The 19,613-nt window shown below is 42.2% G+C and overlaps 1 protein-coding gene across 9 annotated transcripts in view; it reads left to right on the top strand.

Moving 5' to 3' along the window:
• The window catches only part of KALRN (kalirin RhoGEF kinase), a 526,710-nt gene that overhangs the window by 290,108 nt on the left and 216,989 nt on the right, over positions 1–19,613 (top strand). For all 9 annotated transcript variants that reach the window (XR_005105961.1, XR_005105960.1, XM_037398618.1 and 6 more), the window contains exon 11: positions 17,601–17,792. Coding sequence is in view for 7 of the 9 variants with exons in the window: in XM_037398618.1 (XP_037254515.1) it covers positions 17,601–17,792 (192 nt within the window). In the remaining 2 variants the exon portion in view is untranslated. The remainder of the gene's footprint in view (positions 1–17,600; positions 17,793–19,613) is intronic.

Here is a 19,613-nt window from a genome sequence, read left to right as displayed (position 1 = left end):
ATTGTGCAAATGTTCTGGGAATGTACTAACTGGGTCTGATTAATTACTCTGCTGCACAAGATTTAGAACAAAATCACACTTCCAATTTCAGAGAAATTGATTATAATTAACTTGTTCTGAAGAGTGGAGAATCCAGTGCAATGGTTGTATCTACACTGCAGAGAAGCTGCTTGGCAGTGTGGTTGTCCCTTTCTTCTTTTCCTATCACGGGTCCCTCATTGTCCAGATGAAGTATGTCCTCTTATTCCACATCATGCATTTGAATTGTCTAAAAAGCACACTTGCACTATGAGACTATTGCAAATTTATAATGATTATTTATAAATAGAAAGTATTCAAGCAACATTTTATTGCATGTAAACCTATTTTTAAAATGTGTTTCCCTGGGATACATTTCAGATTTCAGTTTCCCCTGTATAGAAATAGGGCAACATCAGTGGATTTATAGAGGTCTTTTGGAAAATACATGTGTGTGAATAGGGACAAAAATCCTAATGTGTATATAAATAATTCACTTGTTGATTCAGTGTGTGTAATCCAGCCATTAATATTGCCCTCCATAACTGTGGTCTGTGAGGTCTGGTTTTGCATAACCAAGCCCCAAGAAAGCACTGGTTTGTGTCAGTATGGAAATGGCATACGGTTTGAGGCATTTAGGCATCTTTGTTTAGTGTCTGATTCAGAGCACTACCACATGCAAAAGCACAGGTTCCTCTTCTCCCTCTCAGAGCTAGGGAGAGAAATTCTACAGTTGGCATGAGAAAAGCAGGCAGAATCAGCCTTCTCATGTCACTACACTTAAAATGAAGCATGTCTGGGGAGAAAGAAATTGTAGAATTCACAAGAAGTCAGGAACTGAGGATGAGGTGTTTCTGAACTGTCAGTGAGTATGTGCACGTGTTTGTTTAGCAGGGTTGCCTATATTAGTATGCAGCTAATACAATAGAAACCAGTATGTGCTCCAAAACAATGACACCGTGTCCTATTAACATGCAACCCTTAATATTATTAGAGTGTTTTGTTCAATGCATAAGGATTGATTTTTTCTGCACAGCGTGGGTAACTCCTCATGGCATTAGTGACATCAACAGCTATATAGGAACCGGGGAGCAGAGCCTGCTTTTGTCTCCCCTGAAGTAATATTAGGTCTCAACACAAAAGTGCACAGTGTAAAAGGGCATTTGTGACTCATTAATATCAGGGAATGGAAGGTGCAGCCTTCACATTAAATGTGTCAGCTTGAGAGCTGAAGTGAATGCATTGAGTCTTTGGTGAAATGAAGGGTGTTTGCATGGAGAGGAGAGGTGGCTGAGAGCACTAGCTTTTGGCAACCGGCTCCCGGTTGTTTTGCCTGTGGCCAGGACTTATACCGACAACCAGAACTTGGATTTGTCAATGCCCACACATCAAAGCGGAGGGCAGGAAGGACTTGAAACCTGCAGTGCTCCACAGTGGGGGAGAGAGGTCTAGTACAATTTCACTGTTACTTTCTGTAGTCCTCTAGGGTTTGTTTTAGGCTCAGAATGGACCTAGCTGAATCCTCTTTAAAATCAGAGGTAGGTGTTTTTCCCCCACTGCAAAAGTGGCTCAAACAAATACTGCCCAGCCATGAATGCATTCACACTGTTCCTCCTTTGTAGAAAGTAACCATTTCTGATTCATTTCATGGGGTGTCATGCTGTCCCTCCCAGTTCCAGGTCCTTACCCAAAGGGAACTGTGCCAAACAGCAGTGCCTCAGTGCACACCAAGGGATGGGCTCTGTTCCTGCTTTGCTCCTCTCCATGCACTGAAAATCAAATAGGAGAGAAGCAGCCTTCACAGCAGAGCCAGGGCTGTGCAGCTGTGCTGAAATATCAGTCAACTCACTAGAGTGTGTGCTCCCCCCTGGGACTGGTAATTGGGTCACTGGGTCAGTTAACCATTGTAAACTTAGTTTTCTTGTAGCTGCATGTAAATGTGGGACAGAAAAGAAAGAAGAGACTTCCGAGATCAGAACAGATTCTGATTTGTGTGCTAAAATAGGGACACAAAATAAGGAGATTATTTTGGGATGGGAATTGTGGAAGTAGCGTGAATTACTGCTTGGACCTGCTGGGCATGCCTCCAGGGATGGGGGCAGGTGCCCAGATCCTACTGCTTGGGGTTTGGCACAAAACTGGGACTCAGGGATAATAGGCAGAGGGAGATTAAAAGACAACTCAAAGAGAATTTCTCTGATCTTTGGTTTTGCCTTGTATTATGTCCAGTTGTATCCTTTGAGGGCCTGATTTGGAACTTTTGGAGGAAGGGCGATTGGATAGGGAGAGGAAAGAATTCGGCAACATTAAATAAAGAATACACTAGAAAGCATTCAGGAATTTTTATAGTAAAAAGTTTGGCAGATGTTGACTGTAGAGGCAGTATCTCATATGCCTGTAGTATTCTTGGAAATCTACGATGTGCCAAAACCCAATACATTTTACAGCATGAAGATTTCTGGTGGGAATACTGTTCTGTACCAGATCTTTCATTGTAAGTCATTACTAAGATATATTTTTCTCAGATCATGTGTGGCCACCTAATAAAGGCCAGAAATAAATAAATACATAATATGTTATCTTTCTAAATCTTTGTTGTGATTATTGATAACCTGGATTGAATTTCACACAGTAGAACACATTTTTAAAATGCACACCATATAAATGCTTTCTGACCAACATGAAAAATGTTAGTTCCTGTCTGGAACTTTTTTAAAGTATATGAATAATTGTGGTATAAAATAAATAAATAAATACAATTGTTTATTATGTCCAGGGTAGTGAAAAACCCTGTTATTTTTCCTCATTATAAATATGCACTATATCGCACTAGCTGTTACAGATTCTGGTTTTAAACTTGTCAAGTTTTAGGGAATACAGAGCCCATAGTCCATTTTGCTTTGGTGGCACCTCTGAAGAATTAATTTGATGGGTAAGCTGTACAGACAGTTCACATGTCAGGGAGATAACGATGATGAAAAATTGGTTGATAAATCTAATAAAATTCAGAGATGGTTTCTACTCATTTGAAACAAATTCCAAGGTGTAAACCATGATGGAGAGCTTAATTAATGTTGACAGTGAAGACATTCTGAATCCAAAGGGGGACCCATCTTGTTGACCTCCTCCTAAGGATGCTAAACTGGAACAAGGAGATGAAGTAAAAAGTTACTTCAACTTTAATTAAGCTAGGGAGGGTGCCTTATTCTTGTAGGTGGCAGAGGGGCATTCACCATCAAGTTATCTGAGGTACAGAGAGTAGGGGGATGGGGATAGAGTTATCTGAGTGGTGGGCAGGTGTTGTGTTGCCATTCCTGTTCACAAGGTATATTGAGATATATTGAGAAATGTCCTTCTACCAAATGGAAATAACCAAATTGTCAACAAAACAGAGGTTTTGGTGTTTTTTCTTCATGTGTTTTGTCTTCAGCTGGATGTGTACTGAAGTGTGAGGCTTACTCTAGATGGAAAGACCAATTTTTAACTTAATCTTTTCCACAAGTTAAACTTACTGTTGCAAATAGAAGGGATCCAGGAGAATACCAAGGGACTCCCTGCTTTCCTCTGAGTTTAGAGGGTATATAGACAGTGCTAGCACATAACACCAGCTCAGCTGCACCACAAGACATGATGCCCTCGCTGAGAGCATCTCCCATACTGCTCTCGCCTGGGTCAGTGCATGGGAGCTGATGCAATGCAGTGTCTCAGGGAGGTAATCTGTGTTTCAAAGGAGCAGCAGCAAAAATGTCATTAAATCTCTGCATCCTTCCTGAAGCAGCAGCACTGCACTAACCCTGCTAAAAGACTGTGGCGTATCTTCCTCTGTACTTTCCTGTCAAACATCACTTTGCTTGTCAGAGGTAACCTTTAACTTATGGCAAAATAGAGTTCACTGCAAATCTCGAGGTCCTATGATGCATTCATGGTAGAGTTACCTTTTTGCAGTAGCCTGTGTTGCATTTTTGTCATGTATTACCAGACAGAAAGAATGAGTATTATGTGATGTATATGCAGTACTGTGTTGTGCTCCAGACGGTCTAGTCTTTATAGTTGGCTATATAGGAATTCTTAAGCTGAGAGCTCTGGAGAATTTGGGTCAAAATGTTGCTGAATTTTCTTTTGTTAAACATTATCTCATTCTATAAACAGTCCCATGTCACTCAAAATGTGCTTCAGGAAAGATGTTATAACCTGTCTCTACATTAATGGGAAATAAAGGCGTAGCTGAGTTGTGGTAGTGGCTGGGGGGGAAGCAGGGAGAGAAAACACTTTACTGTCTTATTTAAAGCAGATTTCATAAAAACCTAGATGCTAGAAACAAAGACAGGCAGTTTACAGAAGTTCACATCCTTGTAGGTTTATTTCTGCAGCAGCACTGCTAGTTGTATTTGGTACTGACTTTTCCCAGGGCTGCTGACAGTCCCAAGCCCTTTAATACTGTCATTGCTGTGTCTTTGAAATCTCCAAACTGTGAGCATGATATTAAACCCAGAATTCCTGAGGTTATATCAATTCAGGAGACCAGCAGGATGTGATAAAGCTGTCATGGTTGTACTCATCTCTGCAGGGCTCAGAAAAGATGCGAGCTGAGCCTTTGGGACAGAAACAATACTGTGCCCTCCCAGATTGCTGCTCACCTTGGAGCTGCCACATGTTCCTTTGTTTCTGCACATGTCTTCCCTTTTCCGTCTCTCATAAAGAAGTTGCGGAGTTTTGCTGTGAACTAATCTTGGCATGTTGATGATATTTATCATTTGAGAAGTTTTCAAAATGCTGCGTTTAGCTCCTGACAGTTTGCCTCCTTGTGCTCCCTTGTTATTTCCAGGTTGTTTGGGGTTCTTTTTTGATCGTGGGTCAATTTACATGGTAGCAAGGTGGCTGGGAACAGATGGGGTTCACCTGTCTGAAAGGGGAATGAGAGCTTTAAACTGGATTTGAAGGGGGGAGGGAATAAAACCAAGCTTGTTACAGATGAGCCTGCGCCCGGGGGTGGCATGCCAGGGTTGGAGGTGAGATTGATAGCACAGCTGAAGTGCATCTATGCTAATGCCCGAAGCGTGGGCAACAAACAGGAGGAGCTGGCAGCCATTTTGCAGCAGGAAGACTATGACATTATCGACATCACGGAAACATGGTGGGATAACTGACACGACTGGAGTGCTGCAATGGATGGCTATAAACTCTTCAGAAAGGATAGAGAAGGAAGAAACAATAGTACAGTAGCTCTGTATGTTGGGGAATGTTTCAACTGCCCAGAGCTGAATGATGGTGACAAAAGGGTTGAGTATTTGTGGGTAAGACTTGGGGAAGGCCAACAAGGTGCATACCCTGGTAGGATTCTTTTATAGACCACCCAACCGGGACAAAGAGACAGATGAAACATTCTACAAGCAACTGGGAGAAGTCTCAAGATTTCTAGCCCTTGTTCTCGTGGGGGTCTTCAACCTACCGGACATCTGCTGGAAATATAACACAATGGATAAGAAACAGTCTAGGAGGTTCCTGGAGTGCGTGGAAGATAAATTCCTGATGGAGCTGGTCAGTAAGCCAACCAGGGAAGATGCCCCACTGAACCAGCTTTTTACAAACAGGGAAGGACTGGTGGGTGATGTGGTGGTTGAAGGACATCTTGGGCATAGCAATCATGAGATGACAAGAGTTTGATTCTTAGAGTAGTAAGGAGGGGGATCAGCAGAACTGCTTTCCAGAAGGCTGACTTTGACCTGTTTAAGAGCCTCATTGACAGAGTCCCTTGGGAGATAGTTCTGAAGGGCCATGGGGTTCAGAAAGGCTGGACATTCTTCAGGAAGGTAGTCAAAGGCACAGGAGCAGGCTGACCCCATGTGCTGAAAGACAGGCCGGCTGGGGAGAAGACAGGCCTGGCTGAACAGAGAGCTTTGTCTGGAACTCATGGAGAAAAGGAGAGTTTACCACCTTTGGAAGAAGAGGCAGGCATCTCTAGATGACTATAAGGTTGTTGAGAGGTTATGCAGGGTGAAGACTGGAGAGGCAAAAGCCCAGCTAGAACTCAGGCTGGAAGCTGCTGTAAAAGAAAACAAAAAATGTTTTTACAAATACATTAGAAACAAAAGGAGGGCCAAGCATAATCTCTGCCCTTTATTGGATGCGGCCAGGAACATTGCCACAGAGGACGAAGAAAAGGCTGAGGTACTTACCTCTTGCTTTGCCTCAGTCTTTAACAGTAAGACCACCTTCCCTCTGGGTACTCAGCCCCCTGAGCTGGAAGACCGGAATGAGGAGGAGCAGAATGAAGTCCCCACGGTCCAGAAGGAAATGGTCAGTGACCTGCTGCTCCACTTAGACATGCACAAGTCTGTGGGGCTGGATGAGATCCACCCATACTGAGGGAGCTGGGGGAGGACCTCACCAAGCCATTCTCCATCATTTATCAATAGTCCTGGCAAACTGGAGAGGTTCTAGAATGCTGGAAGTTAGTCACTGTGACACGTGTCTACAAGAAGGGCAGGAATAAGGATCTGGGTAACTATAGGCCTGTCAGCCTGACCTCAGTGCCAGGGAAGGTTATGGAGCAGATCATCCTGAATTCATCACATGGCACATACAGGACAACCCAGGCATCAGGCCCAGCCAGCATGGGTTTATGAAAGGCACGTCCTGCTTGATGAACCTGATCTCCTTCCCTGACAGGGTGACCTGCCTAGTGGATGAGGGAAAGGCTGTGGATGTTGCCTACCTGGACCTTAGTAAAGCCTGTGACACCATCTCCCACAGCATTCACCTGGGGAAACTGGCTGCTCCTGGCTTGGGCGGGGGTGCTCTGTGCTGGGTTAAAGCTGGCTGGGCGGCCGAGCCCAGGGTGGTGGGGAATGGAGTCACATCCCGCTGGTGGCCGGGCACACGTGGTGCTGCCCAGGGCTCAGTGGTGGGGCCGGTCCTGGTTAATGTCTTCATCGATGATCTGGGCAAGGGGATCGAGTGCTCCCTCGGTCAGTTTGCAGGTGACACCAGGCTGGGGGGTGTTGATGTGCAGAGGGCAGGAGGCTCTGCAGAGGGTTGGGACAGGCTGGACCGATGGGCCCAGGTCAGTTGTATGAGGTTCAACAGGGCTCAGTGCCGGGTCCTGCCCGTGGGTCACAGCAACCCCCCGCAGCGCTACGGGCTGGGGGCAGGGGGCTGGGAGTGCCTGGAGGAAAAGGGCCTGGGGGTGCTGGTCGACAGCTGGCTGGACGTGAGCCAGCAGTGTGCCCAGGTGGCCAAGGCGGCCAACAGCATCCTGGCTTGTATCTGAAACAGTGTGGCCAGCAGGACCAGGGCAGTGATTGTCCCCCTGTACTGGGCACTGGTGAGGCCCCACCTCGAATCCTGGGTTCAGTTTTGGGCCTCTCGCTACAGCAGGGACATGGAGGTGCTGGAGCGTGTCCAGAGATGGGCAACGGAGCTGGGGAAGGGTCTGGAGCACAAGTCTGGAGCAGCTGAGGGAACTGGGGTGGTTTATCCTGGACAAAAGGAGGGTGAGGGGAGACCTTATTGCTCTCTACAGCTCTCTGAAAGGAGGCTGTAGGCAGGTGGGGGTCGGTCTCTTCTCCCAAGTATCAAGCAATAGGACAAGAGGAAATGGCCTCCAGTTGTACCAGGGGAGGTTTAGATTGGAGATTAGGAAAAATTTCTTCACTGAAAGTGTGGTCAGGCATTGGAACAGGCTGCCCAGGGAGGTGGTGGAATCACCATCCCTGGAGGTGTTTAAAAAACTTATAGATACGGTGCTTAGGGTCATGGTTTAGTGATGGACTTGGCAGTCCCGCATGAACAGTTAGACTTGATGATATTAAAGGTCTTTTCCAACCTAACTGACTCTATGATTTTGTGATTCTATGAATTTCAGATACCTTCCCTAATTCTTGTAGATCCTTGTACAGTCCATAAAATATTGAAAATACTGACACTGCAAGAGTATTTCATCATCTAATCTTAACATGCTGTTTAGATATGCTTCTCCCAGAAAAGCAGTAGGGTGACAGGAAAAAAACCCCAAATTCCTTTAAGCACAAAATGAGCCTACATATTGAATAGATACTGTTTCTATTCAGGGTGCCTTTAGGTGCCATAGTGAGATATAACTGCTGGCTTTCAAGGCCTGTGAGACCACCTGAGTTAAAACTGTCAATTATTTTTTTTCAATGCAGTCTTTGAAAACTGTTTCTACCAATGATTCTTTATTTTGTAAACATAGTTGTCTGGTTATTAGATCCAGGGCATAATCCTTCCTGGGGCAACACTGCTTTCTCAGCTGGCAACCTTCCTTGGTCTCAGGAAAGATGCCGAAGCTTGGCTTTGTGGAACTAAAACTTCATTCTTGTTCCAAAGGGGTGTTCTTCCAGTTCCTCTGTGGAGTTTTGCAGATCAAAACTTCTTAAATCATGTCTTACAAAGTGTAAAGGGCCATGTATTTCTGGTAAACTGCACCTTCTTCAAGAATGTGTATCAGACTCCTGTGTAATCCTGCGGTGATATGCCCTCTTTATAACATGAAGTGTGCAGATTGCTTCCCTGGAAAGGGAAGGACTGTTTACTTATCTAATATTAAGCAAGTGCTTAGTGGTTTGTTTAATAGAGATCGCACATATATACCAATTAGAATAGGGAGGAAAGGGGAAGTTTGCCACGCTCCAGGTGAAACCTTTGTTGAGTGTAGTCTTTCTGCTGAACAAAAAGAAGGATATCCCTTGTCTTCCCCCTTGCAACAAAAATAAATTAATCTTGCAACATTAAAAAAAAAATCTCAGCAGAGGTTTGAAAAGTCTAGATCTTTGCCAAACATGCCTTTGAGCATTCTAATTTAGAAGAAAATAGCTCTGGTGGCATTCAAAGTCAAGTCCTTGCAGAGATGGTACTCTTTAGTAGTGATGGAAGAATTCAGTGACACTTAAGCTGACCACACTAAGCTAAAATGTTAGCTTGCTCTTTTTGTGTGCACGCACATGTGCATCTGTGTGTCCTTCCATACTTATTAATATTGGATGTGATGTGTGATATTTGATGGCACTTGAAACATTATTTACTATATGTTTCACTGGCATTGCATTGAATAATGGTTGGGATCACACCAGAGTTAATTACTGTGATTGTGGTAATATGAATATTATCTTATTGATATATGACTACACTTCTGATTGAGGTAAACCATCGATATGATAAAATATACCATAGGTAACTTTTTTTTTTTAAATTTAAAATAAGCACTCAGTGTGAAATAGCACAAAGAAGAATTCTTTTAGCTAATGTGTTTCCTGCTATTGATTCTAATCTTGCTTATTTATTAGTTTGAAGGTCTAAGGTAGCTTTTAAACAATTTATTTGGGGTTTCAGCATTTGATGTAATGTGTGTCACTATTTTAAATTCAAATAATAAGTTCATCTCAGTTTCTATGTGAATCCTGAGGGAAAATCATAAATAAAAGATAATGATACATGGAAAAGTATCTGGTTCTTGGCGATGGTTAGTGAGAATGCTGTGTCGTATCCACTTGTCATTCCTGGGAACTGTTTATTTCTCATTCATGCTGAAAAATCCCTTATGCTTTTATAATTCACTGACATCATGGAATTAGTGGAGGTGTAAAGTAGTAATTAGTATCAGCATGGTATTTATTATATATGGCCTCTTAGCCATCTGAAATGGGAGCACACTTCACATGTACCAAATCTGTGGATTTTCCTGAACTGAGCTAAACTTCAAATCATAGAATCATAGAATAGTTTGGATTGTCAGGGACCTTTAAAGGCCATCTAGTCCAACACCCCTGCAATGAGCAGGGACACCTTCAACTGCATCAGGTTGCTCAGAGCCCCATCCAACCTGACCTTGAATATTCCCAGGGATGGGGCATCTACCATCTCTCTGGGCAACCCGTGCCAGTGTTTCACCACCCTCATTGTAAAATATTTCTTCCTTATACCTAGTCTGAATCTACCCTCTTTTAATTTAAAACCGTTGCCTCTTACCCTATCGCTACAGGCCCTACTAAAAAGTCTGTCCCAGTCTTTCTTATAAGCCCCATTTAAGTATTGAAAGGACACAATAAAGTCTCCCTGGAAAATGTCAGTGGGGAAAGTAACAATGGATCAGTAAGTACAGATGCTGAGCCAGAAAATACCTGAAGAAAAATAATTTAAATCATTGTGAATGAACCGTGGTCTGACAATGGGAAGTGAGAGGCATTAAGGACCTTTCAGCCCCATGTATCAGCTGGAAAGATATATTTTCCAGGAGCTGGGAGAGAGGTTTTCTGTGCAGTGCTTGTCACCTGATGCATAGGTGACATTCCTTATCACTCTGGTTCCTAGACTGTGGTTGCAAATAGATGCAGTTCTGATAATAGTAGTAATTTTGTTGAAATTGTCAAGTGGTTGATACTTGGACACACACTCACACATGCTTGCACTCACAAACTTACCTGAGACCCTCATTTATTGAACTACTTAAACAGATTTGATTCATTCATTTAAAGGTAGGCATGTTCTTACGTGTTTGTTGAAAGATGAATGTAACAAGCTGTAATATTTGAAGAGCTCACACCTCAGGAAGGACAGTGCAAGGAGAACTGGGGCAAAATTATGACAAGAAAAACTCAGGATGAATTGCCATATTAAAGGGAAGAACAGTCTGCAGAAGGTGGTGATGGAAACTTCATTAACCTCGATATTTTTTTAAAAGGTTGGAAGTTTCCATTCTAGTGTACGGTAGGGAGCAACCCTGTGCCGACTGATAAAGTGAGTGGCTGCAGGACCTCAGAGGGATTTTCTGCCTTTAACTTCTGTAACTGTAATTCCTGGTAAGTCTGTTTTGAATTAGAGCAATGGAGCACAAGTAAGAATACAGGTCTTGATTTCATTATGCAAAATTCAAATGGAATAAACCACATCTTACATTAGATCATCATATGCACTTAGCCTTTGCCCTGCTTATAGGGAGGAGGAATTTGTCAAAGATGGATGCTTCCTTAAACCCCAGATTTATTTATCAAAGAAATGCTTCATTGTGGTCACTCATTTTTGCTTTAGAATATCAAGTTACTGAAGATGTAATTCTCCACAAAAGCCTGACTGTGAGATTACTTAACCTAAAAAAACCCGAGCAGATTTTAACAAAGTAGCTTGAGTAAAGAATCTGATAACAGTAACTGAGCTTCATAAATCAGGATAACAATAGTTTATAAGTATTGGGAAGAAATGCAGAATCAGCTCCATAATTATCATTTTGTGAATGTGAATCATGCTGTAGTTTCTACAGGGAGGAATAATACCCACTGTCAATGTGCAAGACATGGATACGAGACATCCAGAGTTGAATTTTCAGCCCTTTGCCATTTTTTGTCTCTTCCTGTAATCTTGACTAAATATCTGGGAGGCTAACCCAGTTCTCACTGAAGTCAGTAAGACCCTTTTTACTGTCTTCAGTGAGAGATAGATCAGACTTTGAACTTTGTCTCAGCATCCCATCTTCACAGCAGGAGTAATAATACTGAGTTTTCATCTTTGGTGTTGAGGAGTCAAGTCATGACTCTAAAGAACATAAAGGAGATACCACATCAGAGAAAGCCTAATAAGTCTCCTAAACTTAAGCCTGCAGGCGTAAGGCAGGATTCACATCACTAGTCTTTAGTAAAGAAGATCAGATCTAAGCTAGTCATCTAAGTTCTCTCTCTAGTCAGTACTTACTGGCCTCTAGAGATGCTATCTCTTCTGTGCCTTTTACATGGTAAGACTTAGGTGACAAAGCTCTCTGAATTAATATGAGGAACCTTTGCCTGCAGCTGCCTTTCACAGCCCCAGAACTTGATTAACACAGAGTAAGGCAGACCAGTGCTGCATCATTCCCCTTCAGCATATCTAGACGTCTGCTTAGGAGGTGCAGTGTCTAGGGTATGTAGTTTGTGTTTAATGCAGTAATGTGTCTGATCACCTGCTCTGTTCCCCTACCTCATGTTTCACCTGATGTATACAGCTAAGCATCTTTCACTGGCTGATTGGCAGAGTTCACAACATGCTGGAGATCTTGGAGACAGTTACTATGAAAATCTCTCAAATATGATAAACAGTTGTAAAACACCGTGCAAGGGCAGATTGTTCAGGAAAAAAATTGGCCAGATTTAGGGCACAAACTCTGCCCTGGATTGCCATTAGACACGGCTATTTTCCATGTAACCTGCCTCGAAACATGCAGCAATAAACTATGTACAAGTGAAGCTGGTAGTAGAGGAAAAATGACAGAATCAGTTCCTGAAAATACACTTGAGTTGAAACCAAAACTGCTGCACTAAATTGATTGATGCATTAAAAATGTGGGGAAGGGTCAGTAAAAACACAAATATATATGATTGGTGTTTCCTGGGTTTTGGTTGTTTGGTGTTTTTTCCCTAATTTGGAAAGGATGTTAAGGTACTTGAATGCATCCAGACAAGGGCAGCCAAGCCGGTGCCAGGGCTAGAAGACATGTCCTGTGAGGAGCGGCTGAGGGCTCCGGGTCTGTCTCGTTTGGAGAAAAGGCGGCCGAGGGGCGGCCTCACGGCTCTCTGCAGCTCCCTGCGGAGGGGAGGTGGGGAGGGAGACGCTGATCTCTCCTGCCTGGGATCCAGGGACAGGACACGGGGAAATGGTTCAAAGCTGAGCCAGGGGAGGGTTCATCTGGGCATTAGAAAGGGTGGTCAGACACAGGCACAGGCTTCCCAGAGGGGTGGTCGATGCCCCAAGCCTGTCGGTGTTTAAGAGGTGTTTGGGCAATGCCCTTAACAATGTGTGTTAACTTCTGGTCAGCCCTGAATTGGTCGGGCAGCTGGACTAGGTGATGGTCCCTTCCAACTGAAATAGTCTATTGCATTCCATTTCTAATTTTTTTCTAAATGACAAAGGTATTTGACTTCTTTAGATTGCAATACATATCATAAGAAAGGCAAAATCTTTCTGTTCTGCCTCTAAACTTTTATCGGTCCAAGAATTAACTGATACATTATTCAGTGTTTTTGCATTTAATTTTGCTTTATTTTTATTTAGGAAAAAGTACTTTCAAAGCAGAATTGGGGCCCTTTGGTTAGTTTGTACTGAGCACTGCAGTGCTATTGTCTGTGTAGCAAATAAGGCCAAGCATGAACCGCAGGCAGCCAGTGCGCTCTGATGTTGAGAATCAGTGCAGCTCCTACCCTGGATTAAATTTGGAGAGAACAGTTGATGAAACGCTTCTCTGGCACTAAAATTATGGACAAAATAGTATTTGATTCAACTTTAAGGAAATATCTTAGGCAGTTTGCTAAAAGAGCTGTGTTTGGATAGCGCATTTCCAATGCAGCGATGGCTTCATGTGTGTTAACCTGGAGACACGGTGGAATCCTGGCTGAGCCATCTACCTGGGTCAGAGGTGGAAATGGATCCTAACGTTTTGGCCCTTGATGGTCTGAAATGCAAAGGAAAGCACAGTAAGTGTAACAGTCAAATTTCACATCAGCTTTTTCATAAACCATTTTTTTCAACTTGCTACAGAATATCAAACTCTTAAGAACTAATGAACGAAAGTTACAGGGAATGCTGTTGGTATATATTTCCATGGGATTAGACAACAATCACCTGCCTTCTGATCTGTGGTAGGGATTATTGTATAGGTTTTGTTAGTCTATTTATTTTCTATAATTGTGTTTCTTTTTTGTTATTCGCAAGAAACAGAAGATATATGAAAGCCTTCTGGTTCTGTCTAAAATGAACTCTGAGAGCATCTATTACAGCCATTTCCAGTCTGAAACCTGAAGGGTACAGTTTCATTTTCTTGTGTTTGCAGATTTCATGATTGAAATAGGTGATTATGCAAAGATTAATATAGAAAGATCATTAAGGGATTTGAGATGGTGGTTGGTTTTGTGCTTGAAATGGTGCAGAAGTATGTAATTCCAGTTAGCTGATCACTAAGAATTTCAAGGATTTGCATGAGGTTTCTCCCAGGGGTTAATGCAATGTTAGGAAAGAATGCCATACAACCCTAAAATTTCAGAGACCATATCATTGTATAACTCAGATTATTTTTCTGTGGAACACATGCTATTGTAGTTTGACAGGAACAAATTTCCACAGATACAGAGGAGAGATTCTTCATGGGATCTCCCTTTGGAGGGTTTAGCCATTTTTGGTGTCACCTTTCTCAGGATGCCACTTCCATGCACCTGCAGTTTGCAGAAAAGGGGACAGCTATGATTGTCCTTGTAGGAGAAAAAATTTCCTTCTGTGGTTACATTAGCTCTTACCTCCTTCCAAAGTTTTGAATCCTGATACCAGTTTGGAGATGTACCTAGATCCTGTGCTTCTGGTAGATCCTGCCAGATCTCAGAAGGACTGGGAATCTGAGGTAACCTCTTCTGGCTGGGGGTAGTAGGACAAGGAGGCACTATATGCTTCTCTTCATCGTGAAACTTTATTCTCTTTTGGATTCCCACCCATTCCTGATCCAGGGTTATGTCACACCAAAAAAGTACGAAGTGCTTCAAACAAATGAAATAAGGGTCTCTAATCTGAAGAGTTTACTAAGAAGAGAGTGAGCTCAGGATGAAAATGTGTGACGCACGCAAGCAGTGCAGCATTACAGTACCAACCAGGATGAAGCTCTCAGGTTCAACATATCTTTAGTTCAGCACTTGTAGAGAAATAGATGTGCCTCAAAATATTTGATACATGTAACAACTTCTGATATGATTTATATGCACTTTAATCAAATGAACAGAACAAAAGCAGAGCAGGCCCTCACCAAATAACTAACCTCTAGCTTATTTGGCCTGTGCTGTGTTTATATCTCATGAGACAGTAGATGACAATTCTTTCATGAATACGTCAAACTCTGGAGTTCAAGGCAAGTGTGGTTAACTCCCAAATGTGATTACTTACATGAAATGTATCTAAATCTCTTAAATCTGCAACAGTGAGCTGGAAGTCTCTCAGCACCAGGCATTCCTTCTGTAATGGCAGGGATAAAGCCATTAGTGTTTTTCCAGTCATAAACAGCACCTGTTTTTAAAACACAGACCCTTAGCTGCAAGCTCAGTGGACAAACATAGAAAAGGAGCTGAACTTCACCATACTTAAAATGTGCTGTGTTCAGGCTTCTTGTGCATGACACATTTATGCAAACATGTCCAAGATTAGGTGGGAATGGTTCAGGAAAGTATAACAGTATGCTGATGGTTTCTGGCACAGCCCAGGGGAAACACTGTATGTGCCTCCTTCCACATTCCCCTTTGCCTTTGAGAACCTTGTGCAATACAAAAGGGACTGCTGCAGGACCACTGCATCCTTTACTGTCTGTGCAGCGTGGCCAGAACCTCTGTTGAGGCCAGCCCACATGAATTTTTTACCCGGTCTAGGGCTCAGCTTACACCCTTTTCACCATGCAGTATATTTGTATCTGATCGTTGTATTGGTGAGCTCGCCTCGTCTAGGTGGAATTAGGTACAGCACATGCTGGAGTCAGTAAACCTATGGTTTTCAGCAGAGATGAACATAAGCGTGTTAGGGACAAAGGCAGTAAAGCTGTATTCATACTGTATTTCAAGGTGTTTGTGTCCCAGATCTGTGCCATAAGCAGAGAGCAAATGCATTTGAAAATATACTAAATGTTATAAATAAAAGCAGAGAACAGCTGTCTCCGCAGGGAGCTGCACTGGTGTTTGAGCTGTTGTAGTGGTAATGTGTGAAAAACCCTAGAGTGGAGTAGACTTTGAAGAATAGTGCTAGCTTTGGCATTTTCTCCAAATACTATTGGAAGAGGATCATTCAGAAAGGATGCTGTTAAGTGAAATTGGACCCTAATTCAGATCATATTAAATGGAACATTTTTTACAAATTCTCAGCTAAAGAGGTTTCCAAAAAATGATTATTAAAACATAACATTTGCCGCTGTTAACAACCTAACCATTATAGCAGCAGCCTGAAAGTGAGGGAATAAAAATTTACTGTTGGTAACAAAACTGTCTAGAATATGTTCTTCACAGTCCAAAAGGAGAAATGCAAATACTGTGTATTTATAGTCAACCCTCAGAAACTGGGAAAATGAACAGTGAATGAGCTGGTTTCTTTCTGCTTTTTATAACTGGGAATATTTTCCCCCATTAAACACTTGGAGGCCAGTGAGAAAATTGAATATTTTCTCAAGCAACAGCTATTGACTGCAGCAGGGTATTATCTAAGAACAACATAACTTGATTCATGTCTTTTATATTTGACAGTGTTTCTTTAATGCTCAGAAGTACATGTGTGTCCACAGTGTTCAAAGATGTGTATGCATCGAGTTAATGTATTTTTAAACTGAGAAGGATTCTCAGCAGGATTTTGAAAAGGATAGTGCTACAATTCTGGTTCTGTTGATGCAGAGGTTAAAATTCCCAGTGGAGAAGTCAGGCCAAAACCAAACATTTCTAAAGATCTCACCCGGTACTGGAAACACCCTTAAGCTGATATCTTTGTCTGTCCTTATTTTTGTTAAGTGTTAAACACCACAGAGCTGTTGGCCTCAGCTTCAGTGAAGAAAGCTTTTCTATGACAGCAAGGGCTGGCTATGTTCAGTTAGCTAAACACAGCTGACAGAACCATCGCTCCGTGGCTATGGAGAAGATGACTGCACTCCCTTTCCATTTCTGCTGTTATTTATGAGACTCTCTCATGTATTAGTTCAGTGCTGTTTTCCAGCAGTGTGGAAGAGGGCAAGAAAGGATAAACAGGTAGTTTGAAAGCTGAGGTAATTCACCTTTGTTCCTCCACAGTCTGGCATGTCTTGGGTACATGGCTTCACTTCTGCATTCTTCAGTTCCCTCTCTTTAAAGTGGAGGTAATACATCTCATATCGCAAGGGCTGTGGCTATGGGGTAAATCTATTCAGGATGGTGAAGTGTTCAAATTCTTATGTACTGGAGGGCAGGTATGTGCCTTGGACAAACTGGAAATTATACCCCTCCAAAACAATCTGAGCATTACATACTGAGCTGCAAGCTAATCAGATAGAATTACTCCATTTAGAAATACGATGCAGAATAGTAGATGAGAAGAAAAAACATAGAAGGAACTTGAAGACAGTCTTCTCAAGTTATCTCACAAAAGCCAGTGAAAGGAAAATGGTTTTTGAGGCTGAGATGTCTCTGGCTAACGTAATTACATGCTATAACATGAAAGCCATTGGGATGCCTTTGCAACGAGCCAGTAGCCGACTGTCATGTGAGGCACCATAGGCTTCTGAGGTCGTTAGTCCCACTTGCTTCATTACATTATCTTTGAGAAATTCCAGGCAACTTGGAAATAAACAAGTTCACAGTCCTGCTGCTGTGCCTGGCAGGATTGGGCTGGGGTGGTGTGTTCCAAATAAGAAATTATTTCATGTGTACTCAGGTATTAGTCTTAAGTGGCTTTATACATTCTCCTTTCACAGAGGGCAGTGCTAGTAGGAATTCTAACTTTTGTTTTAAAACTCTGGTAATCACTTTTTCTCATACTTTTGAAAGTATAAACATCCTATTTCAGGGGTTTACTTGCCACAGTTGTATTACTCATACTCCATTTCTTGCTTTGATTGCTGGTAGAATACGTACACCAATGCAGACAAGCTTTTGGAGGCTGCAGAACAGTTGGCTCAGACTGGGGAATGTGACCCTGAAGAGATCTATAAAGCAGCCCGGCATCTGGAAGTACGGATTCAGGACTTTGTCCGGAGGGTGGAACAGAGGAAACTTCTCTTGGACATGTCAGTCTCCTTCCATACCCACACCAAAGAGGTAAGATGTGCATGAAGGAATTTTTCTGAGTATTGCAGACTGCTGCAAGAGGCTGACTGAAAACTCAGACAACAGAGAAAAGGTGTCTTCACCATGCAGGGCTGATACCAGTTCGTTTGATGCATATGATGAACCGTTGTAAAGAGGAAGTAAAATGTGAATGAAATATATGAAAGATACAGTACACTAAAATACAGGAACAACGTTTCTTAACATATTAAGCAGTGCTAAATTCACAACTAGAATGTCTTGTTAAAAATAAGAATTCTCTTGTAAGAACACGAGTTGATATTAACACATTAGGTATAAACATGCTAGCAGTGTGATATGCATCCTCAGAGGGTTTCCAGTTGAATATAATGCTAATTAATGTATCCATTATTATTAAGTGTTACTGGATTTTTTTTTGCATTGTTACATTGTTTAATGAGGGCAGACTTCACTTTTCAAAATTACGGTTAAAGAGCAAAAAGCCACATACTGATACCATGAATCAGTGAGGACCTGAAGAAATGCTGTTTAGTGTAATTGAAAAATATCCAGAGATAAGGCTGCCTTGCCAGAGATACAGAGATACAGTGGACAGGACATCAAATGGGAGGCCACTGGGGACATAATTAAAGCATACTTCACATTTTTCTGCAGACCAAAGGCCATTCACTCATGAGCGACTTTTAAAGATAGGGTTTCTGCTGAGAGACATGGAATTAGTCAGAATGGTTGTTTTCATGCTCTGCAGCATCTGTTTGCAAAGGCACACTTGATCAGAAAGATGCTCTTAGAAGCTGAAAGCTTTGCCTGTGTTCATGGTTTTACATGTTACGAACAAGTTGTGTATAGCAGGCTTCAGCATGTTGGGGAGCCTCCTTAAACAGAAGTTGTGTGCACACGTTCATATATATGTATGTATATATATACACACACACACACATCCATATAGAAGATGGAGTTACAGTGTGGCCATTATAGCTGCTGATACATTAATATTTTTCTTTTACATTCTGCTTCAGCAATACACTAAAATGTGTTTACTTTAAGCTTGTGAGTAGTACTATTGTTTCCAGTGTAGCTCAAATGCTTGCAGAAATGCTGGTTTGCCACAGGGGAAACTTAATTGGTTATTTCCTCAGGCAAAATTATTTCATAACAGTTTCCTACTGTGATTAACCTCACTTCACCTATGCAGGTGGTGACTAGTAACACAAAGATAGGGATGACTCCAGGAAGTTATCAGCAAAATATGTTTTCTATCATCTAATTTCTTCTAATGATTACTGGTACTGTGTAGCTTAATTTGGGTTTGAGAACTAAAGCTTCCCTGTATTAAATGTTTTGGATTGCAGTGCACTATACTCACTTCTACCCTTCTTTAACAAGAAGGGAATTTGCCTGCTCCACTCACCTGGTTTTAATGAGCCCTGCTTTGGTATCTAGAAATGGAGAAATATAAAAATGCACATTTTTTTAACTATTACAAAAAAACAGTCTTTTGTGACAGCTGTTTACTAGATATTGACAGTACACCCTAAATCTCTGCCTCATTGAGGTTGACCCATGAGACAGGTTGGTGTTGTGATGCCTTTTTTGAAAGCTCAGTACTTGCTGTCAGTTTTAGGGAGACCTAGAATGGACAGACTCCGGGTGCCTTTCTCTGTCTCTAGAGGGGAATTGAGGCAGCTGTAGCGTTAAACTGGGATATCAGCAAAGTCAGGGTGAACCCAGGAATCCACCTTCATCAGAATAAATGACAGCCATTGGGTTGGGTGCAAAGAGGCCGCTGAAGTTATAGCAGTCTCCAGCAGGTGCCCAGTGTCAGAGGAT

Source organism: Falco rusticolus, chromosome 8, assembly GCF_015220075.1.
Source record: "Falco rusticolus isolate bFalRus1 chromosome 8, bFalRus1.pri, whole genome shotgun sequence".
Taxonomy (NCBI): domain Eukaryota; kingdom Metazoa; phylum Chordata; class Aves; order Falconiformes; family Falconidae; genus Falco; species Falco rusticolus.
This window is presented reverse-complemented; position numbering and strand designations above follow the sequence as displayed.